This window comes from Haemorhous mexicanus, chromosome 1 (genome assembly GCF_027477595.1).
Source record: "Haemorhous mexicanus isolate bHaeMex1 chromosome 1, bHaeMex1.pri, whole genome shotgun sequence".
In the NCBI taxonomy this organism is placed as follows: Eukaryota; Metazoa; Chordata; class Aves; order Passeriformes; family Fringillidae; genus Haemorhous; species Haemorhous mexicanus.
In genome coordinates, this window is record NC_082341.1 from 120,545,586 (window position 1) to 120,563,902 (window position 18,317).

Genomic DNA, 18,317 nt, shown 5'->3' on the forward strand with positions numbered 1-18,317 from the left:
ACATTAGGAAGAATTTCTTCGCAGAAAGAGGGATAAGACATTGGAAGGGATAGGGCTGCCCAGGGAGGTGGCGGTGGGCTGGATGTGACACTCAGTGCCATGGTCTAGTTGACATGGCTAGTTGGCCACAGGTTGAACAAGATGATTTCAGAGGTCTGTTCCAGCCTATTTGGTTCTGTGATAGGTAATTCCGGCAGTGGGCGACCACAACCACCAACTCATTGACCTAAATGGACCCCAGACTCAAATGGAGGGAAGAACTGCACTGGCAGACTAAGTAGCATGAGAAGGAACACATACAACCAGCAAGCAGGGCTTTGGCTACGGATAGACAAGCTATGCAATTCGCCACGAATGAATGCTAATGTCTTTGTTCGCTGAGGTGCATAAGCACTGTAAAGTTCCGACGATGGGCCTGCGGGTCTGCGGCGGGCCTGGGGCCGGCACGGCCTCTGCCGTTGCCATGGCGGCCGCCCCGGCGGCGCGGGCCCCGCCCCGCCCGGCCTTGGCCACCGCCTCCACAAGATGGCGGACGGCGGGGCAGCGCCCGCGCAGCCGGACGGGGATGTGCCCGCGGCTCCGGCCGCCGGCGCCCGCAGGGAGCGGCAGCCCCGGAGCAGCGGCCGCCCGCCTAGCGCCCGGGATTTGCAGGTGAGAGGGCGGAGGTGCCGCCCCGCTCCCGGGGCGGGGCGGGGTCGGGCCGGGCGGAGCGCCGCGTCCCCTCAGGGCCGGCCCGAGGGAAGGCCTGGGCCGGCCCCGAGGGGAGCGGGCGGTGCGCGGGACCACCGCTGGGGCTGCCCCGACGTGATCTCTGAACCCAGTCGGCTTTTCTTCCTTCAGCTCCCATCCCCCTTTGAGGCTGGGAAGGGGAGGACGCCTCTAGAAGAGCACAAGGCCCTTTAGGAAACGGTGTGTGCTCAATTCTACAGGGAACGGGAAGGGCTCTCCTGACTCTTCACTAGTTGGGTTTTAACTGTCCTTGAAGTTACTGAGGTGCCATTGCATTTCCTGGTTATTTGATAGGAATGTCTTGTCCCGTATGAAAATGTCAGTCTCTGCAGATGTGGTGTAAGGCTAAGGGCAAGATCTTTTCCCGGGTGTATGTGGGAAAAGTAGAGTGTGATCACAAATGTAATTCAGCATTGGTACTTAAATTCTTAATTACAAACCCTTTTAGCAGTATTCTTTTTTTTTTTTATGTGATTTGACACTTTATGAAGGTTCAAAATCTTTTAGCAAGATATTGATTGGAAAACAGGTGAAACTTAGTAGCTGAAACTGCCCCTGTTCTGTCTAATTACACATGTAGCTGAAACTGCCCCTGTTCTATCTAATTACACATGTAGCTGAAACTGCCCCTGTTCTATCTAATTACACATAATTGACAGAAAGATGGGTATAGTTTTTTTCTTGATTACTATTTGTAATTTTCATTGGTTCCTCTTAAGATTAATTTTGCTGCAATCATAGGATGCTTTGAGTTGGAAAGGATCTTAAAGATCATATAGTTCCAGCTCCTGTGCCATGGGCAGGGACATCTTTCACTAGACCATGTTGCTCAGAGCTCCATCCAACCTGGCCTTCAACACTCCCAGGGATGAGGCATCCACAACTTCTCTGGGAAATATTTTCTGATGCCTCACTACCCTCTGAGTAAAGAATTTCTTCTAATATCTAATCTAAATATCTCCTCTTGTAGTTTAAAACCATTCTGCCTTGACCTATTGCTGTCTACCTATGTAAAAGGTTGCTCTCCTGCTTTTTTTTTCTAAGCCCCCTTTAAGTACAGAAAGGCCCCAGTGAGATCTCTCTGGAGCCTTCTCTTCTCCAGTGTTACTGTTGTGTTATTCTCTGCATCGCTACTTTGTTGCTACAATATGTAACAGTAACAAAGTCTGTGTTACTGCTTCATAAAGTTTTAGTCAGCTGAAGTGGACTGGCATTTTGTCTAGATACTTATTGATAAAGTGTTAAACCCCAAGGAAGTACCCTCCTGGGACTGTGCTTGATTTGTGGCACCACAATATGAGACGGGGCATGAGGAAAGCACAGAAACCTGGCCGTGCCCTTCCATGCTCTCTCAGCATCCCTCCGTCCTTGGATTAGGGACGGTACAGGATATGTTGTCTATGACTTACCCATCAGCTTTACATATCTGAAAGATATTTTCTTCTATTCTCAGATGGAATAGAGGTCTTCAGCAGATTTTTTTGGGCTCTCTTTTCTCAATTTAATTTTCTTAATGGATATAATTCCTCATATTTATTTTTCCCCTGCAGAAAATACCTCATAATGTTATAAAAACAACAAAAAATAATATGGGATTAATACCCTGTGTTTGTAGCAGTGTGTTTTCAAGGACAGATGATGTTTCATATTATTTTAATGTGTATCCCCTCTGCATAAAAATGTAATGAAATTGTAGCCTAGTACCTTTTCTGGTGTATTTTATAAAATAGTAGTGTTAATCACATAGTGTGAGCGGAGTGGCTTGGGGATAAAACTAAGGATGGTTTGACAAAGTAGAGTCTTATTCAGGACAAAAGAAAGGTTGCTGAAGTGACATTGCAGGTCCCTTACATACATTTCTAAGAATGAGCTTGCCAGGGATATGGCAGCGTTTCAGGAATCTTTGGGAAATAGTTGTTGGGGTTTGTGTAAGTTTTTGTGGAGTGATGCCTTGAATTCAAGCTAGCAAGGCTGAATTTGTTCTTCATCCCAGTACAAGCTTATTTGAATAAAGTTTTTTACATTTCTATGTAAAATGTTTGTAAAATTTATTTGCTTCCATCAGAGGGTTAGATTGTTGCTTTATTTCAATTTGTTACCATTAATGAGCTGATGCTTGCAATCTCTTTGTGTATTTACTCTCATGACTGAATCTAATATAGATTTTATGTAGCTAGTGAAGCAGTGGAAACTAAAGGATAGCAGAATGCAAGTTCCAAGTCATAATGGCATTTAAGCATTGTGTAGTTTTGTTATTTTCATAAAGGGAAGTTGAATTTTAGTTTGGGTTCCTCATGTTGATATTTCTACTTTTCTGGAGAGATAGGTATTTCACATTAATTTTTGTCTTATTTCTATTCTATGTGTAGTTCTTGAGTTACAGACTTACAAAAAAGAGTTTTGTTTCCTACAGCTGGCCTTGGCAGAGTTATATGAAGATGAAGCTAAAAGACTGTCATTGTGTTCTGACAAGCCAACAGCTACAAAGATCAGTAACCCAAAGGTATCACAGAGGTAAGATGTGGGGTTTCTTTCAGAAATGCGTGGATAGGTGTATTATTAGCTCACAAAACTTTGTCATTCCTGCTTGATCCCTCCTTGTATTAAAAGCACTCTACAGCAATTCGTAATCAAAAATTGTGTGAATCCCTGCAATAATGCATTGTCTGTCTTCTCAGAATGCTTTTAAAATTTATTTAGAAGCCTTTTTACCAATTGTTATTCCAGGTATTCTAAAACACTTTAAACCCATTTCATGTGAGATGCTATAAGCAAAATGCTGTGTTGCTCATTTTTTACACAGACATAATTTGGAAATTTGCTGTATCAGAAAATTACTGCAGTTCTTTGTTTCTTCAAAATTCAGTAAGCTAGCAGCTTCTGTGAAACTTGGCAAGTGAACTGCTTTCAGTGTTGTATTTATGGCAGTGCCTGATGAGACAAATAGTGATTCTAAAAGTTATTAGTAGGTTCCTATGGGGTGACAGAAGTAAGAAGGGCTTCTTAATGAATTTGTCTGGGTTGGGCAGGTGGAAGGATAGATGCATATCTATATTTCAATCCAGCTTTTCCTAAAACACTACTTAACTGCAGTGTTTGCAGTTCACATAACATTTGAAGATTCAGCATAGTCTTTGATGTTTTTTATAAAAGTATCTTGCCAGGTTTTAATTAATAAAAAAATAATTTAAAGAAGAGAAATATTTATAAAACTACTGACAGCGATGCCATAACAAGTCTTGTATGTGGCTTGTTTGTGAATCACTGCTCCCAGTTTGGATCTCAGTGTTAAAAGGAGGTCAAGCAACAGAAAGGATCTTAGTTACCAGTTATGCTTCAAGTTCACTGCAAATGCAGAAATCTCTTCAGGAAGAGAGACTGTAGCAGAGTATGGGACACTTGGAAGTATAGGGGGTTTGAGTTTTTCTGGTTTCTTTTGGTGAACCCACCTAAGCTGACTAACCAGCCACATAGCACTAAGTTTACAAACAAATAAAGCTAACAGTTCCATTTACCAATACATCTCATGAAGTTATAACTTCCCACTCCCAAGCAAAGGAGAAGCTGTGGTACCATATCTCAAATACTTCAGTGTGACAGTTGGCACATACTTGTTATTTGTTGGCATTCATTCTGGAATCTATGTGAGAAGGAAGAGATGAATTATTAGACTTCAGTTTGCTCTCAGATGAGAGCAGTGCATTAATTGCATGGAAGCAGTGATGCTCTTCTATGCTAGAAAAAAATAATTCAGTTGGAATAGACTTATAGTGACCATCCAGTGCAACTGTTAATGCAAAATGACTCTACCATATGTGTGCTCTTTCCTCCTTGTTCACTGAGAAGCATTCATGGCTGTGTACTTCAGCAAAACAAGCCCAAAAACCCAAGCAACCAAACAAAAGCCCAAAAACCAGAAAACAGAACTCGATATTCTTTGTTTTTGAAAAAGAAGTCGTTTCAGAAGTTAGATATGAAGTTTATGTGCCAGTCATCTTCAAATGTTTCCTTTTATTCTCTTGGCAGTCTTAAGCTGGATTCTCTTAAAAGGTTGAGAAAACCAGAGAGAAGCATGAGCGATGACAAAGAAAACCAAAGGTATTTTTAAAACAAAATAAAAAATTTAACAATTGTGAAAGTAATTGGGGTTTGTGTCACATTGACACTTTGCTCCCTCGTGTTCTTTAAAAATGCATGTGAGCTAGGTCTGTCCTGCAAGAGCTAGGGGACTTACTAGAGTGTTAACTGTACACTGTTGTTGTAAAATTATGTTTTGAAGAATGTGGCTGGAGTGATGTAGGACCTGTAGATGCCTTAACCTATATGGTCGTAAAGGTTGTAACCTACACTTGTACTCAAGTACAAGTAAGTTACAAGTGTAACTTCCACTTGTACTTGTCTTTCTGAATATCCTGAATTGTTCTGTGTATCTATTGCTCAAATAATTGAGTACTTCCTTTCTTTCCTGAATACAAATTCTGATAAGAATTCCTGTTTCATATCCTTACCACTATCATTCTTTGAAATCTAATAATTAAAGATTTTCCATATAAATGGTAGTTGGGGTAATAAACACAGGAGATGTGCAAAGGAGACATGTTACTCAGGGATTGACAATTATGTGGCATTATAAAAACAGTATGATTGTACAGTACTCTCATACCCAATACTCACTTCTGGTAATTGTAAAATATGATGGAATCAACACATTGTGAAGGCATTGGTCTGAGAGACAGTTTCACATGAATAATCGATTTGCCTTACCCCAATTAGTTAAGTGTAAAAGTTGGGGAAAGTCGAAAGCAGTTATTAGTTATTAAAGCTTCCTGTAATCAAAGGCAAAACAATCAGGTTTGACAGATTTTGATTTATATATAGATTTCTTTTACAGCATCTATTCCAATGGTATTTAGAGATTGTAGTGCCTTCCTCAAAGTAATTCTTGAGGATTATCTTGATCTTCATCATCAAACAGATACAGTTTTGAACAGAAATATTTGTAGTTTACATTTTGTCTTCAAGAGCTAGTAATGGTGCTGTGAAGGAAAAAAAAAGCATAAATTAGCTTTCACAACAGTTTCTGCAGGTTTTAAAATGTCTTGAAATGTTAATTATATTTATTTTAAAATTTCCATTTCTGATACTGTTGGGAATGAAAGTATGCTAGATCTTTGAATTAAAAAAATTAAATTGTGGCACTGTTTAGGTTTTCCAACAGTTTTATACTTGTTCTGCTAAGGTGGTGTTAGCTGTGAATTTATATTCTATCCAATCCAGGCACAGTCCCAGGCACAGGACACCCCTAAGGAAATGAGTCTTTCTGGGAGTAGGTGACAGCCACATAAGATGCCCAGCTCCATCAGGACTGTGTTCACTTAAAACTTATGGCCTTACACTCTGATCTTTGGGATCTGTTCCAGAAGGCACCTTGGTTCTTTGTTAGTCAAATATCTTTAGTATAGTGCTGCTTGGATTATTGAGGAGATTGGAACCAAGTGAAGCATTTATCAGAATGAAAAGGATTTGTGCCAAATTTGCCTCTTTGTTAATTTTTTTTTTTCTTTTGATGGAAAGAGAAAAATTGTGCTTGTTATTTAAAGCATTATTGCTTACTTGCATTACTATTCTGAAGATTTTATTCAGGTGACTCAGAATATAGAGGATTACAGATTTCTGGGGCTTCTAATAACCCGAGTAAAATTGTTGCTGAACTCTTCAAGGAAGCAAAAGAGCATGGGGCTGTCCCATTAGATGAAGCCTCGAGAGCATCTGGTGATTTCAGTAAAGCCAAGGTAAACGTTAAGAAATGTGTTGATCTCTCTTTACATTTATGTCTCTGAAATTCATCAAATCACAGGAGAGCAAGTGCCTCTTTCTGTGATTTACAAATAGCAGATTTGCTCAAAGGAGTTCTATATTGTCTGTTTTCAAACAGCTTGCTCTAGAAAATAAAGGACCACACAATTTCTGAGGGAATCATTAGAAATCATAATGAACTGGAATTATATGCTTTGTTTTTAATTACAATTGATTAAATAAGAAACCAGACTAAAATTGCATCCCAAATCTTACCTACATAAATTACTCCTAGAGAGTTGTAGTCACCAGTTCAGTGTCCAGATGCAAGTTGATGACAAGGTATCCATAGAGGGACCAGTGCTGTTCAATGTCTTCATCAGTGACAAAGACAGTGGGGTAAAGTGTACCTGCGGCAAGTCTGCAGGTGACACCAGGCTGAGTGTTGTAGTTGATGTGCCTGAAGTCTTGGATGCCATCCTGAGGGATCTGGACAAGCTTAAGAAATGAGCTCATGGGAACATCATGAGGTCAACATGCCAGATGCAGGATTCTGCATCTGCATCAGGGCAACCCTCAGTATCAGCACAGGCTGGAGGTTGAAAGGATCAAGAGCAATTCTGGGGAAGGACATGGGGGTAGTGGTAGATGAAAAGTTGGGCATGGCCCAGCAATGTGCACTCACAGCCCAGAAAGCCAAACATGTCCTGGGCTGCATCACAAGAAGCACGGGCACCAAGGTGAAGGAGGGGATGCTGTCCCTCTACTCCACTCTGGTGAGAGCACACCTGGAGTGATTCATCCAGCTCTGGGTCCACAGCACAGGAAGGACATGAATTTGTTAGAGCAAGTCCAGAGGAAAGCCACGAAAATAATCAGAGGAGTGGAGCATTTCTCCTGTGAGGAAAGGCTGAGAGAGTTGGGGTTGTTCAGCCTGGAGAAGACAAGGGTCTGGGAAGACCTTATTGCAGTCTTCTAATACTTAAAGGCAGCCTATAAGAAAGATGAGGATAGACTTTTTAGCAGGCCCTGTTTTGGTAGGACAAGGGGTGAAGGTTTTAAACTAAAAGAGGGTAGATTTGCACTAGGTATAAGAGAGACATTTTTTACAATAAGTGTGGTAAGACACTGGAACAGGTTGCTCAGGGAGGTAGTTCATGCTCCATTCCTGGAAACATTCAAGTTTGTGACCTTTAAAGGTCTCTTCCAACCTGAAGTATTCTATGATTATGTTTGAAAAGGTGTACAGAACAGAAGCTGAAATGTGTCACAAAGCTTTCTTAATCTGACTGCCACTGCTAGATATAATTTTCCACTTAGAAAATACATTATATAACAGTACTTGCTTTTTAGCTCAGAAGCGAGTTTGTGGATGGCTTTTTTTTCTCCTTTTTTTTTTCTGCACCTAAGTAAGAATTTTGATAAACTGTTTTAGATAATTATTTTATAAGCTTTTCTTTGTATTTTTTTCAGTCGTTTTCTGGTGGTGGATACAGATTGGGTGACTCATCACAAAAGCACTCTGAATACATATATGGAGAAAATCAGGATGTAAGTAAAATTCATAGCAGAAAACAGAACCTCCAACACAGGCCTGCTTAATTATGTTTACAGCTTGAAATGCCAGAATTACTGTAACTATGTTTACGAGGTGAAAATAATATCTAAATATTAGCTACATGTTCAGTAGAAATTGTTGAAGTTTCTGAAGGATGTTTATTGGATACCCCTAAGGCCTCGATTATGGAACTGTCAGATGTAAATTACTTTGAAATTCTTAGCGCACCTCCTTTTCAGTTACTTTGCACAATGTGTTGTCCTGGATTCTCTTAGCTGTGCTAACATTTTAATGCTTTTAGGGATTGATTCTTGTTGTGGCTTGCAAAGCAGCCCATCTCAAACTGGAGGGCATGGATGTGTTCTTGGGAAGAGGAAGCAGCAGGCTTGAGGCCTTTCTTTCTTATCACTTAAAAAGCAGGATGTGAAGGAGAGGATGAGGAGAAAAGAAGTTCTCTGCACTTTCCTATTTTTGCGAATGGCTAAAGCAAATTTTCAGCTTGTCTAGAAGCAACTACTAAGGCCAAAGGATGTGGTCCTGGCTAGGGGGTGCTGTTGTGCCACACAAGGAGCCTTCTACTCTCCAGCAACCCTTCCAGTACGACTAACAGCCAGCCAGCTGTACCTAGCCAGAATCTTTTTGGAGTGGGCTTTGCATAATTGGGAGCATAAATAGTTTGCTAAGGGAAGGACAGTTATACTGACTGGGGAAGCCTAGTTTTGCTGGATGGCAAAGCACTTAGAAGGAAGAGAGGATGCAGGTTTTGGAGCTGGAAGGTCCTGGCTGGACCTTTCATGTAGGATGTAGCAAAATAAGAAGGGAGCAAAGGAGGCTGGTTTCCAGGATTCTTAGCTTTTGAGCTGAATGGAGCTACTTTCAGCTTTGTTGGAGCTCAGCATGTAGGTTTTGCTGTAACTGATGTATCAGCAGTAATTTGTAATTTTATGGGTTTATTTCTTAATTTCTCAATAAAAATGTTCACTGCTTTTGGAAATAATTGGAACACTATGAAGATCACTACACCCTCACTGTATCATAATTTATGTCATGGATAGCAGATTAAGAGATTCTTTTTCCCAAGGCAGAAGAATGTCTAGAAGATGATAGTAGTCTATAACTCTTGGGCTTTTTTGAAAATAATCTAACAATGACAGTTACAGTGCAAGGCATTGTTCTTATTTTGTCATTTGCCTTCTTGTTTGTGGTCTCGTACAAAATTTGTTTAGTGTAGATCAAAATTTCTATAACTAGTCTGTATGAAATTGTGCTGCCTTTTTTGTCTTTCTTTACTTTTTTTAAACTTGTTTTACTTCATAGGTTCAAATTTTGCTGAAACTGTGGAGGAATGGGTTCAGTTTAGATGATGGCGAGTTGAGATCCTATTCAGATCCAACAAATGCTCAGTTTCTTGAGTCAGTTAAAAGAGGGTAAGTTAAAATGACAAATTTTTTGAGGTATGTCTTTGAAGTGAAGTGAACAAAAATCCTTTCTCCACACACTTATCAAAAGCTCCAGATTTCTTTTTTGCCTGAACCCATAAAATATAGTCTGTATTTGCCACCAGATGCGTGGGGCACTTAAAAGTTTGCAATACTTTGGTTCTTCTGGTGGTTTAACTCTGAATGGTACTTGCTTCAAAAGCTTTTATATTCACAATTTTTTCCTAGCTCATTCTATGAGCTGCCAATATATTCTAGGTTTTCACTGTTAGTTCACTGACTTCTTTTTCTTCTTTTAGGATGAAATCAATTCATAAAACAATTGAATGTGACTTTCAAAGTATACATAATATTAGTATTGACTCCTACTGTGTATGTCCTACTGTGATTTCGCAGTTCAGAATGTAATTGAAAGTGTAATTATTATAATGTATTATTTTTGTAATTCAGGGAAATTCCTTTGGAGCTGCAGCGACTTGTTCATGGTGGCCAGGTAAATCTGGATATGGAAGATCACCAAGAACAGGAATATGTGAAGCCCAGACTGCGATTCAAAGCTTTCAGTGGTGAAGGGCAGAAGCTTGGAAGGTGAAAAAAGCTAGATCTGTTCTGTGCTCTGTATTCATATGCTGTTTCATTCCTATGACTGAAAATTACAGACTACTTTGTCATGGTTCCATTAGTAACATCTGGTTTGTTTTTTTTCCAATCCTATAGCCTTACACCTGAAATAGTCAGCACACCTTCTTCCCCAGAGGAGGAGGAGAAATCCATTCTAAATGCACCTGTTCTTATTGATGATTCCATGCCAGCAACTAAAATTCAAATTAGATTAGCCGATGGAAGCCGGTTGATACAAAGATTTAATCAAACACACAGGTAAATTGATTCTGCATCAATGCAGGTAACGGTAACTATTTCAATAAGTTTGTGTTTTGTCATTAAATGAGTCAAAAAGGGGGAAATACCAGCCTTGCTGAAGTGTATCAGACTAGCCTTGCTGAAATGTATCGTTCCGTGTCGCTTTCATTACCTGGATATATGATGAGCTGACTGTCAAAAATATTGTACTTGGAAACACAATATATTTGATAACTGCAACTTCTGTTTGAACTTTAATAACCAATGATGTCCTTTGATTTTTAAGGACATAGTACAAGCCATAATTGTTCCCAGGACAACTGAAATCTGGATAGCCCCACTATGTAGCCATCCCTGCCCTGGGCCCTCCTTGGGAGGACCAGGTGGATTACTTGGGAAACTCTGTGAAAGCACTTTATTGCAAAGTGTGGAGTATAGTCTCAATTGGAATGTACTCCACACTATGGGCAGAGAAATCCTGTGGCCCATAATCAAGAATTCCAGCTTTCTACCTTGTTATACTTAAGGTTGTGACAAAACATGACACGGGCTGTAAGTATAGATTGCAGCCCATAAGCAGAAGGATATATAGATACTTCACACTCATTTGCAATTCCAGCATGTGGTTTGGACACAATACTGAGAACTAACTTCTGTTTTGGATGGTCATGTCCTAAAAATTGACAGTGTGTGAACTTGATGTAGGTTTTAGATTTGTTAGTAGCTTTGCTGATTTGAGCTTGGCACCAGTTTTATTGATGTTGGGGCAATGCCACAAACAGTGTTGGCCAACCTCATGAGGTTATGTTCGTGCAAGGTTCTGCAAAGCTCTGGTCTCTACTGCTGAGAGATCTTTGGGCAGAGAACAGAGATTTGGGCAGCAGTTCCACCCATGCTTTAGCACTGTTAAAGCCAGCCTTAATTTGAAATCTGCACAATTGTGTTAGGACGTGGCTGCAGCTTGAATCCTGACTTAGAGATGGTGTTAGCATGGACCCAATTGCATGTTAATATTGTTACATGGAGAACTCATCTGTTTCCTTTTTTCCTCCTGGCTCAGAGTAAGGACAAAGTGTAGCTTTCTTTTCTGACAGTACACACAGGCCACATAGCTGAGATACCAGTAGGGAGGAAGATACAGAAGTATTTTTTGGTAGTTTAGACCTGAAAATATAAGATGAGAGTGCAGGCCCAGATCCTTTCTTCACAGCATCTGCTGAGAACTGACTGAGACAAACCATGGGGCTTATTGGGAGCCTCTGTAGCTGAGTTGTGTATTCTTCTGTTTGCATGGAAGGGTAGAAGTGATAAACTTGCCAGTAACATCTGTAACAACCTAGATTGTGTTGACAGGAGATTGTTTAATTATTATTAACTTTTTCTTGACTGTGAATCTTTATGGTTATCTTTAGCAGCTGATTTTGATCATATATATGGCAAAGTGCTTTATTTTTGTCAAAGGCCTTGAAGACTAATAGAAAGCACAAATCACTGCTTATTTGGCTACAGTAAATTTGCCAGCTTATTAATTGCTAAAGATTTTCACAAATTTATTCTCAGCTTAATGTCTTAATAGAAAAACCTCAAATTTCAGGATTTTATCTCTAAAATACTATTTTTTATCCACGTCTTGAAAAATTAAATTATTCTTGTTATATTGTTGGTTTGACTAACACTAACTATTGTTCAGAAGTTCACTGCCAAGTGAAAATAGGGGAAAGCTCTTGTTATTGAAGTGCATGAATAATTCCTGTCTGCTTCCTCTTCACTGTGACTATGTATTTTAAGATTCTTTCTTCCATTAATAGTTTCATCTTTTTTGAATATACTAATTAATAATGAAACTTTTGACAGTGATTGAGGTTACTTGACTTCCTGCATTAGGTATCAGTTTGCAATATACTTCCATGTTAAAAATTTTGTTTCTGCTATTTGAGTAAACAAGCAACATTCACTATAATTTTTCAGGGGATTTTTTCGTGCAAGAACCAAAAAACACTTGTGAGATACAATCATTAGTCATCTGGATCAAAGAGAAATATGAAATCTAGAACTTACTTAGTGATTTAGTCTGCTTAATGGTTTTATGTTCTCTGATTATGTTAATGTTCAGAGATGTATGTCAGATGGAATCAAACAGAGTTTTCATGTCCATATCCTTTTCACAGGATTAAGCATATTCGAGATTTCATTATCCAGTCCCGTCCAGCTTTTGCAACAACGGATTTTGTTCTTGTGACTACCTTTCCAAATAAAGAACTAACAGATGAAAGCCTGACACTACAAGAAGCAGATATACTTAACACTGTGATTCTTCAGCAATTAAAGTGATCTTGTGATTGTTGTACAACATAGGGACCCTGCTGTACTGTCATACAATATGTTTCCAACAGGTAAAAGAAAGGAGATATCAGTGTCTTTTTATTTCCTCTTTTCCAGGGATCATATTTTTGGATTTCATGTCTTCCAGCTATAACATATCTAACTTCTAAATTTTAATTTCTCAATATTATTCAGGTTGTTTTCAGTGTTAAAATTAAGGTTCTCTGTGTTAATATGTTTCAAACCATATCTTATACTAAATGTGAAATGAGATAGGACTTTGTGACTCTTTTTTTTATTTTGAGGGGGGTGGGGAAAAGAGCATTTTTCTGAAGGGGACAGTATCTTTCATAGAGTTGGTAAGATTTGCACTATGGAAATGTTCTATGCTGCATTGACAAACAGCCATTTGAAAACTTAGACTGTAGGTTATGTTTACCTTGCAAACTGTATTAAGGTGTTCTTTTTAATAGGTTTACAGATAATAAATGCCCTAATATAATTTTTGTACGTTCTATTTGTAGTGTTTCATGGTGTAGTATATTTATATTCTAGTTTTTATGTCATTTTCCTTGTATTGTTGCTCATATGAGTGAATCAGTTCAGGAGATGCAAACCTCAGCTGTTGCAGACTATAATAGAATGTTCTTATTTGTATTCTAGTTGTAATACTTATGATGAAAATAAATATGAATTTTTTTCTTCTTGAAAGTTAAAGAAATGTGAGAGACCACTTTCATCTGGGGAAATTATGTGATTTAGAGGAGGCCTCTGGTCTTTATGAATCTGAGTATGCAGTTGGACCCTGTGCAACAACATGATTCCTTACACAAACAGTTACTTAACCCCAAACAAAAAAAACACTGAGGTGCACCAACACAGAACTGGTCTACTTTTGTGCATGCAAGTGACAGCATAAGTGTATTAATTGGTCACATATTTTTGACCTGAATTTCAGTTGTTTATATTTGGAATTTTGGCCAAAGGTATTTTGTAGTATTCACTGGGGATTTGGTTGTACAGCTTTCACTGTGCTTGTTTGGAAGCTGTATAATTAAACCCCTTCATCTTTGAAATTACATATTTTTTAAAAAAACTTGCCCCAACACTGCAGTAAGCAGGTAGGAGTCTTATGTTGGGGGAAACTGGCTGCTGTGCTTTAGTAGCATGTAGTTTTTTAGTATTTTTGGGTTTATATGAGATGAGTGGAGCACACTCTGAATGAGAATAGGTGGGCTGTATCTCTTGTACCAATACATGTTAAAATTGCTGTCTTCCATGTTTATTTTGTTCTGAAAATATCAGTACTTGTTTATTTATGTTAAGGTTATAATTGCTTAGTATATTGTTACGTTTTTACCTCAGAGTAGATATTTGACTGAGTAGATTTTAAACATGCTTGTATTTGAAGTATTTTGTTTTGCAGTCTGAATATCTGCATGATTTTAATCATAATTCATTTCATGTGCAAAGTAATTAAAGTTTTATGTTTAAGATCGCAGACAAGACTTTTTGTGTTATTCCAAATTTACGTTGTGATAGAGTGGTGATTGTGTTGTGTGCCAAATATTTAAGCCTAAACATAAAGGAATTGTTTTATATTGTGCATGTATTTTATATCCCATATACTAACAATTCTCTATATAAATGCGAGGCCTAAGTTCGTGATATCAGTTTTGGGCAGTCTGTGGTTTGGGCATATTTCAGTTCAGGATATAGGTAAAGTAACATTGCTTATTACTTCTGAAGCCCATTATTGATTAAGCAGTGATGTATGAAGAAAAGGGGTTAACTAAATTGTTAAGTTTTTTCCCTCTTATGCCAAAACCTACAACTACATGTTTTCACAGTCTCTTTGTTTCAAATACCTGTTAAATTTTAGTGTTTAATGGCAGCTGAGAGTAACTGGGGGTCCCAGAAGTTAACAATGTTTTGTCAAGCACTAAGAAAATGTGCCAATGCTTATGTTTAAATATTTCATGCTTCTCAGTACTTGAAAGCCCATGGAATCTTCCATCTCATAATTTTATGTCATAGCTTTTATTATATAAATTGTCACTTATAGCTAACATCTTGGCATTTTTGGCACAAAACTGTTCTTTGAGTGCAGATCTCTGTGGATATGCCATTAAGACTGGCTACAAGAGAGAAAGAGCTTGGTAGAGAATGATGATCTTTCTCTCACGGTAAGGCGGCTAAGTTTGGGTGTTCCATTTAGTTTCCATTAAATACAGGTAATAATCCTATTGCTTGCTCTTGTAGGCAGTCTATGAAAGGCTCAGGTTTCACTTCTGCTTGACTTTTCTAGAAATCCTTTATCACACAAGAGCCAAATAATCAAAACCTGAATGTTTTCTTTAAAGAAAACTCCTCAGTAATAATTTATTCTGGATAAACACAGCCTTGTTAGTTTTTGGGTTTTGTTTTTTCCTCAGCAGTCCACTGAGATGTTTGCAAGCATTCTGCTTTAATTAAACTACTGGACACACTTGTACAATTAGCATGTATTAGCAGTTATCTCATGCTGTTCTTGCTCTTTGGTGAAAATCTGTCCAATATTAAATGAAGCAAAGAAGAGCACACAAGTACTCTGATGTGCTATTTGCTAGCTCCCTGCTTAGTTGCTTGCCCTAAGTTAAAGCTCCCATGGTCTTTAAATTGTCTTACTCTGTGCGGGGAGAAGAGACAGATGCATCTCCCCCTTGCTCATGCTGCTTAAAGCTGGCAGGCCTCAGCGTAGGCACGTGCTGCTCTCTGGGCAGGTGAGACAGCAGCATGAGTCGGGTAAATGCTGAATCAATGGCATGCCAAAAGCAGTCAGATTCTGGTCTTTCTGTAGGATGGGTATAATTGGAATGGGTCCTGAAAAATATAAGAGTGGGGCTGCTTCTACTTAGCCTGGAAAGCACTGGCCCTGGAATGGGGTTAGATGAAAACAGTGCAGCAGAACCATCTACACCCATTTGAGGTTTACAGAGTTGACTTTGTGACTGACAGATGATTTTAATTGCTGTGTTTGTTATTAGTGACTTTGATCAAATTAGAGTTTATGGTGCTGGTTCTGCTTCTTAATAACCTCTGTTTTGAAGAGCATTTCCATTGAGTCTTTGCTCCTAAGTTTAATTTCTTATCTTAAAAAAACTCAAAACAGGTAACTTACAAGGAAGAAAACAGGGATGAGGTGATTTAAAGTGGGCAGTTACTTCACAAGCAGGAAAGCATAACACTAATTAGAAGCTTGTACAAAGCTGGAAATTCAATTCAGGTATTCTCAAAGGGAAATTCAAACACAGTTTTCAATAGCTGAACTACTGGATTGAAACAGCCTTAAATATCAACTTTCTTTTCTGTTGTTGTTTTATTGTTTGTTTTGTTTGTTTGTTTAAATCTTATTGTTATGCTGGCTTTCTGTAATATTTGTTTTAATTAAACCAAATTTATTTAGGTTTGGTACTGATGTAAAATAAAGTAAAAAAAGATGGCTTCGTTTTTGAAAGGCAATTTGCTTTGCCTAGTCATAATAAATTCTGATGCATGTTTCATATTCAAAGGGCTGGAGATGTTATGTATATCACTGTATGTATCCAAAATTTCCATTACAATCCTTCCAAAAAAAGTCTGCTGAATATCAAAGAGCTCAGATCCTAGAACTCAACTTCTTACACTTCTTTGTTGTAATTCTCCTTTAGTAAGGGTCTTGTTCTGCCCATAATCTAAGAGCTCCCTGGCAGCACATCTGAAGGTTGAAGCAAAGAAACTATGTTTAAAAACTCTTTCATCCAAAACTGAGAAATTAGGAGAGTTCTTTTCTGTTCACTGGGAGCTGTCTGCTCTGGAGTTAAATATGTGATCTACAAACTATGTGGTTTAGCTCTTTTTCAGGGATATGAGAAGGTAGATTTGTTATTCCACACTGCATTAAGATAAATCAAGAGAGAAATTCTTAGCTGTATTAAAATTAAATTTTTAAAAATCCTTCAGGGAATTATTCTAGAAGAGCTACTATTTTGCATTTATAAACCTTTTCCAGTCCAAATTAATTTGGTGAGCTCTTAGACCATTTAAATAACAAGCAAGAATTCACAAATGGGAATAAGCATGAGTCATTTTTCTAATCTGATGTTTCTTGCTGAAGTTTGAATAGAAGGGATTGTTTATGCAGGGCCATGATATTGGTGTTTGTTTCAAAGAATTCGTAGTGTCTTACTAGGTGCTGATATAAGAATTTTGATTGTCTATTCTAGAAAAAGAAAAACCAAAACCATTTTTTATAATGTTTACTAGCTCTAACCTTAACACTACCAAATAATTGCACTTTGAGGACACAGCAAATTTTCTGATTTCCAAATTAAATTTTCATTTTCGTGAACTTTTTTATGACAATAGCTTTCTACAGTGTTTTGCACCAATGGAAACCTCAGAACTTCAGTGCTTGCCTTGTGTAAACCACTGACAAATTTCCATTTCAGTGCAAAGAATTAATTTCTGTTTATCTTATAACTGTTCCTAATCAAATAACACTAAGTCATCATAAATCAAATGTTCACAATGTAAATTTCCTTACAGTCTCTCATGACAATTTAGTCTATTTTAAACTAGATTTTGCCAACCAATACCTCAGCCTGAATGTGAAAGTATAAGTAGTAGTTTTTTTGAAAGTTTGCAGTTAATAGAGAAAAACATAGATAACATATTTCTTCTATTTGCATTTGAATTCTTCTTTACTTAGCAAACTGATTCTTGGTATAAGAAACTGAAAAATTTTCAATAGAGAAGACTTTGTCTCCGAATGCAGAAAAGTGCTACCACTCTTTGTCCATGAATGAGCATCTCAATACATGTTAATAGTAGTTTCTGCTTATTTATTTATCACTTCTTTAGTTTTGGTTCTCTTGTTTTGATATTGTTTTCCATGTATGCTTTCACTTCTTTTAACTATAAAATTATATGCTTCATATTGTTATTAATGTGGGACTTCTTCCCATAGCAGCCCTCAAATTCTGTAGTCTAAAAGGAATCATTAAAAGCAGAGGAGGGAGCATAAGTAGATACAGGCAAATGGTTGCGTCATAAAGTTTTTTATTAAGTTATTTGCTCCTGCTCTTATAGTCTAGTAATTTGTTTCATTTTCTAAGGCCAGTTCCTGAAAACTGTATTTCAAGGAAACAGACACAGACCTTAAACCAGGCTGCAACTGCTTGGTGACCTGGGTCATTATATAAAAAATTGTAAGCCAGAATTTGCTTGCTGAAAGGACTGAAGTGGAGAGATCCAACAATTAGACCTTGAAGGGATTTGCTCAGGGTTCAGGCTCACTTTTTCCTCCTACTCTCTCTTAAATCCTAAGACTGGAAAAGTTTGGATAAACCACACACACCTTGCCACCATAGGACTCAATAATATGTAAGGTGGAGTTAGCTAGTATTTTCTGTATTCCTGTTGTTGCAGTGTGGTGGTGTTCACAGGGGTCCCAGGATGAGAGAAGAGACAAGAATCTTGACTCCATGTTTCAGAAGGCTGATTTATTACTTTATGATACATATTATATTAAAAGAAAATTATATATTAAAGCTATACTAAAAGAATAGAAGAAAGGATTTCATCAGAAGGCT

General features: G+C 38.0%; 1 protein-coding gene across 1 annotated transcript; it reads left to right on the top strand.

Annotated features, from left to right (window-relative positions):
- The first annotated feature begins 516 nt into the window (after positions 1-516).
- UBXN2B (UBX domain protein 2B) lies at positions 517-14,211 on the top strand. Its single transcript, XM_059860992.1, has 9 exons — positions 517-651; positions 3,143-3,243; positions 4,756-4,827; positions 6,362-6,521; positions 7,999-8,076; positions 9,401-9,510; positions 9,973-10,110; positions 10,240-10,401; positions 12,552-14,211. The coding sequence occupies exons 1-9, from the start codon at positions 526-528 to the stop codon at positions 12,712-12,714; spliced, it is 1,110 nt and encodes a 369-aa protein (XP_059716975.1). The 5' UTR covers positions 517-525; the 3' UTR covers positions 12,715-14,211.
- The last annotated feature ends 4,106 nt before the right edge of the window (positions 14,212-18,317 follow it).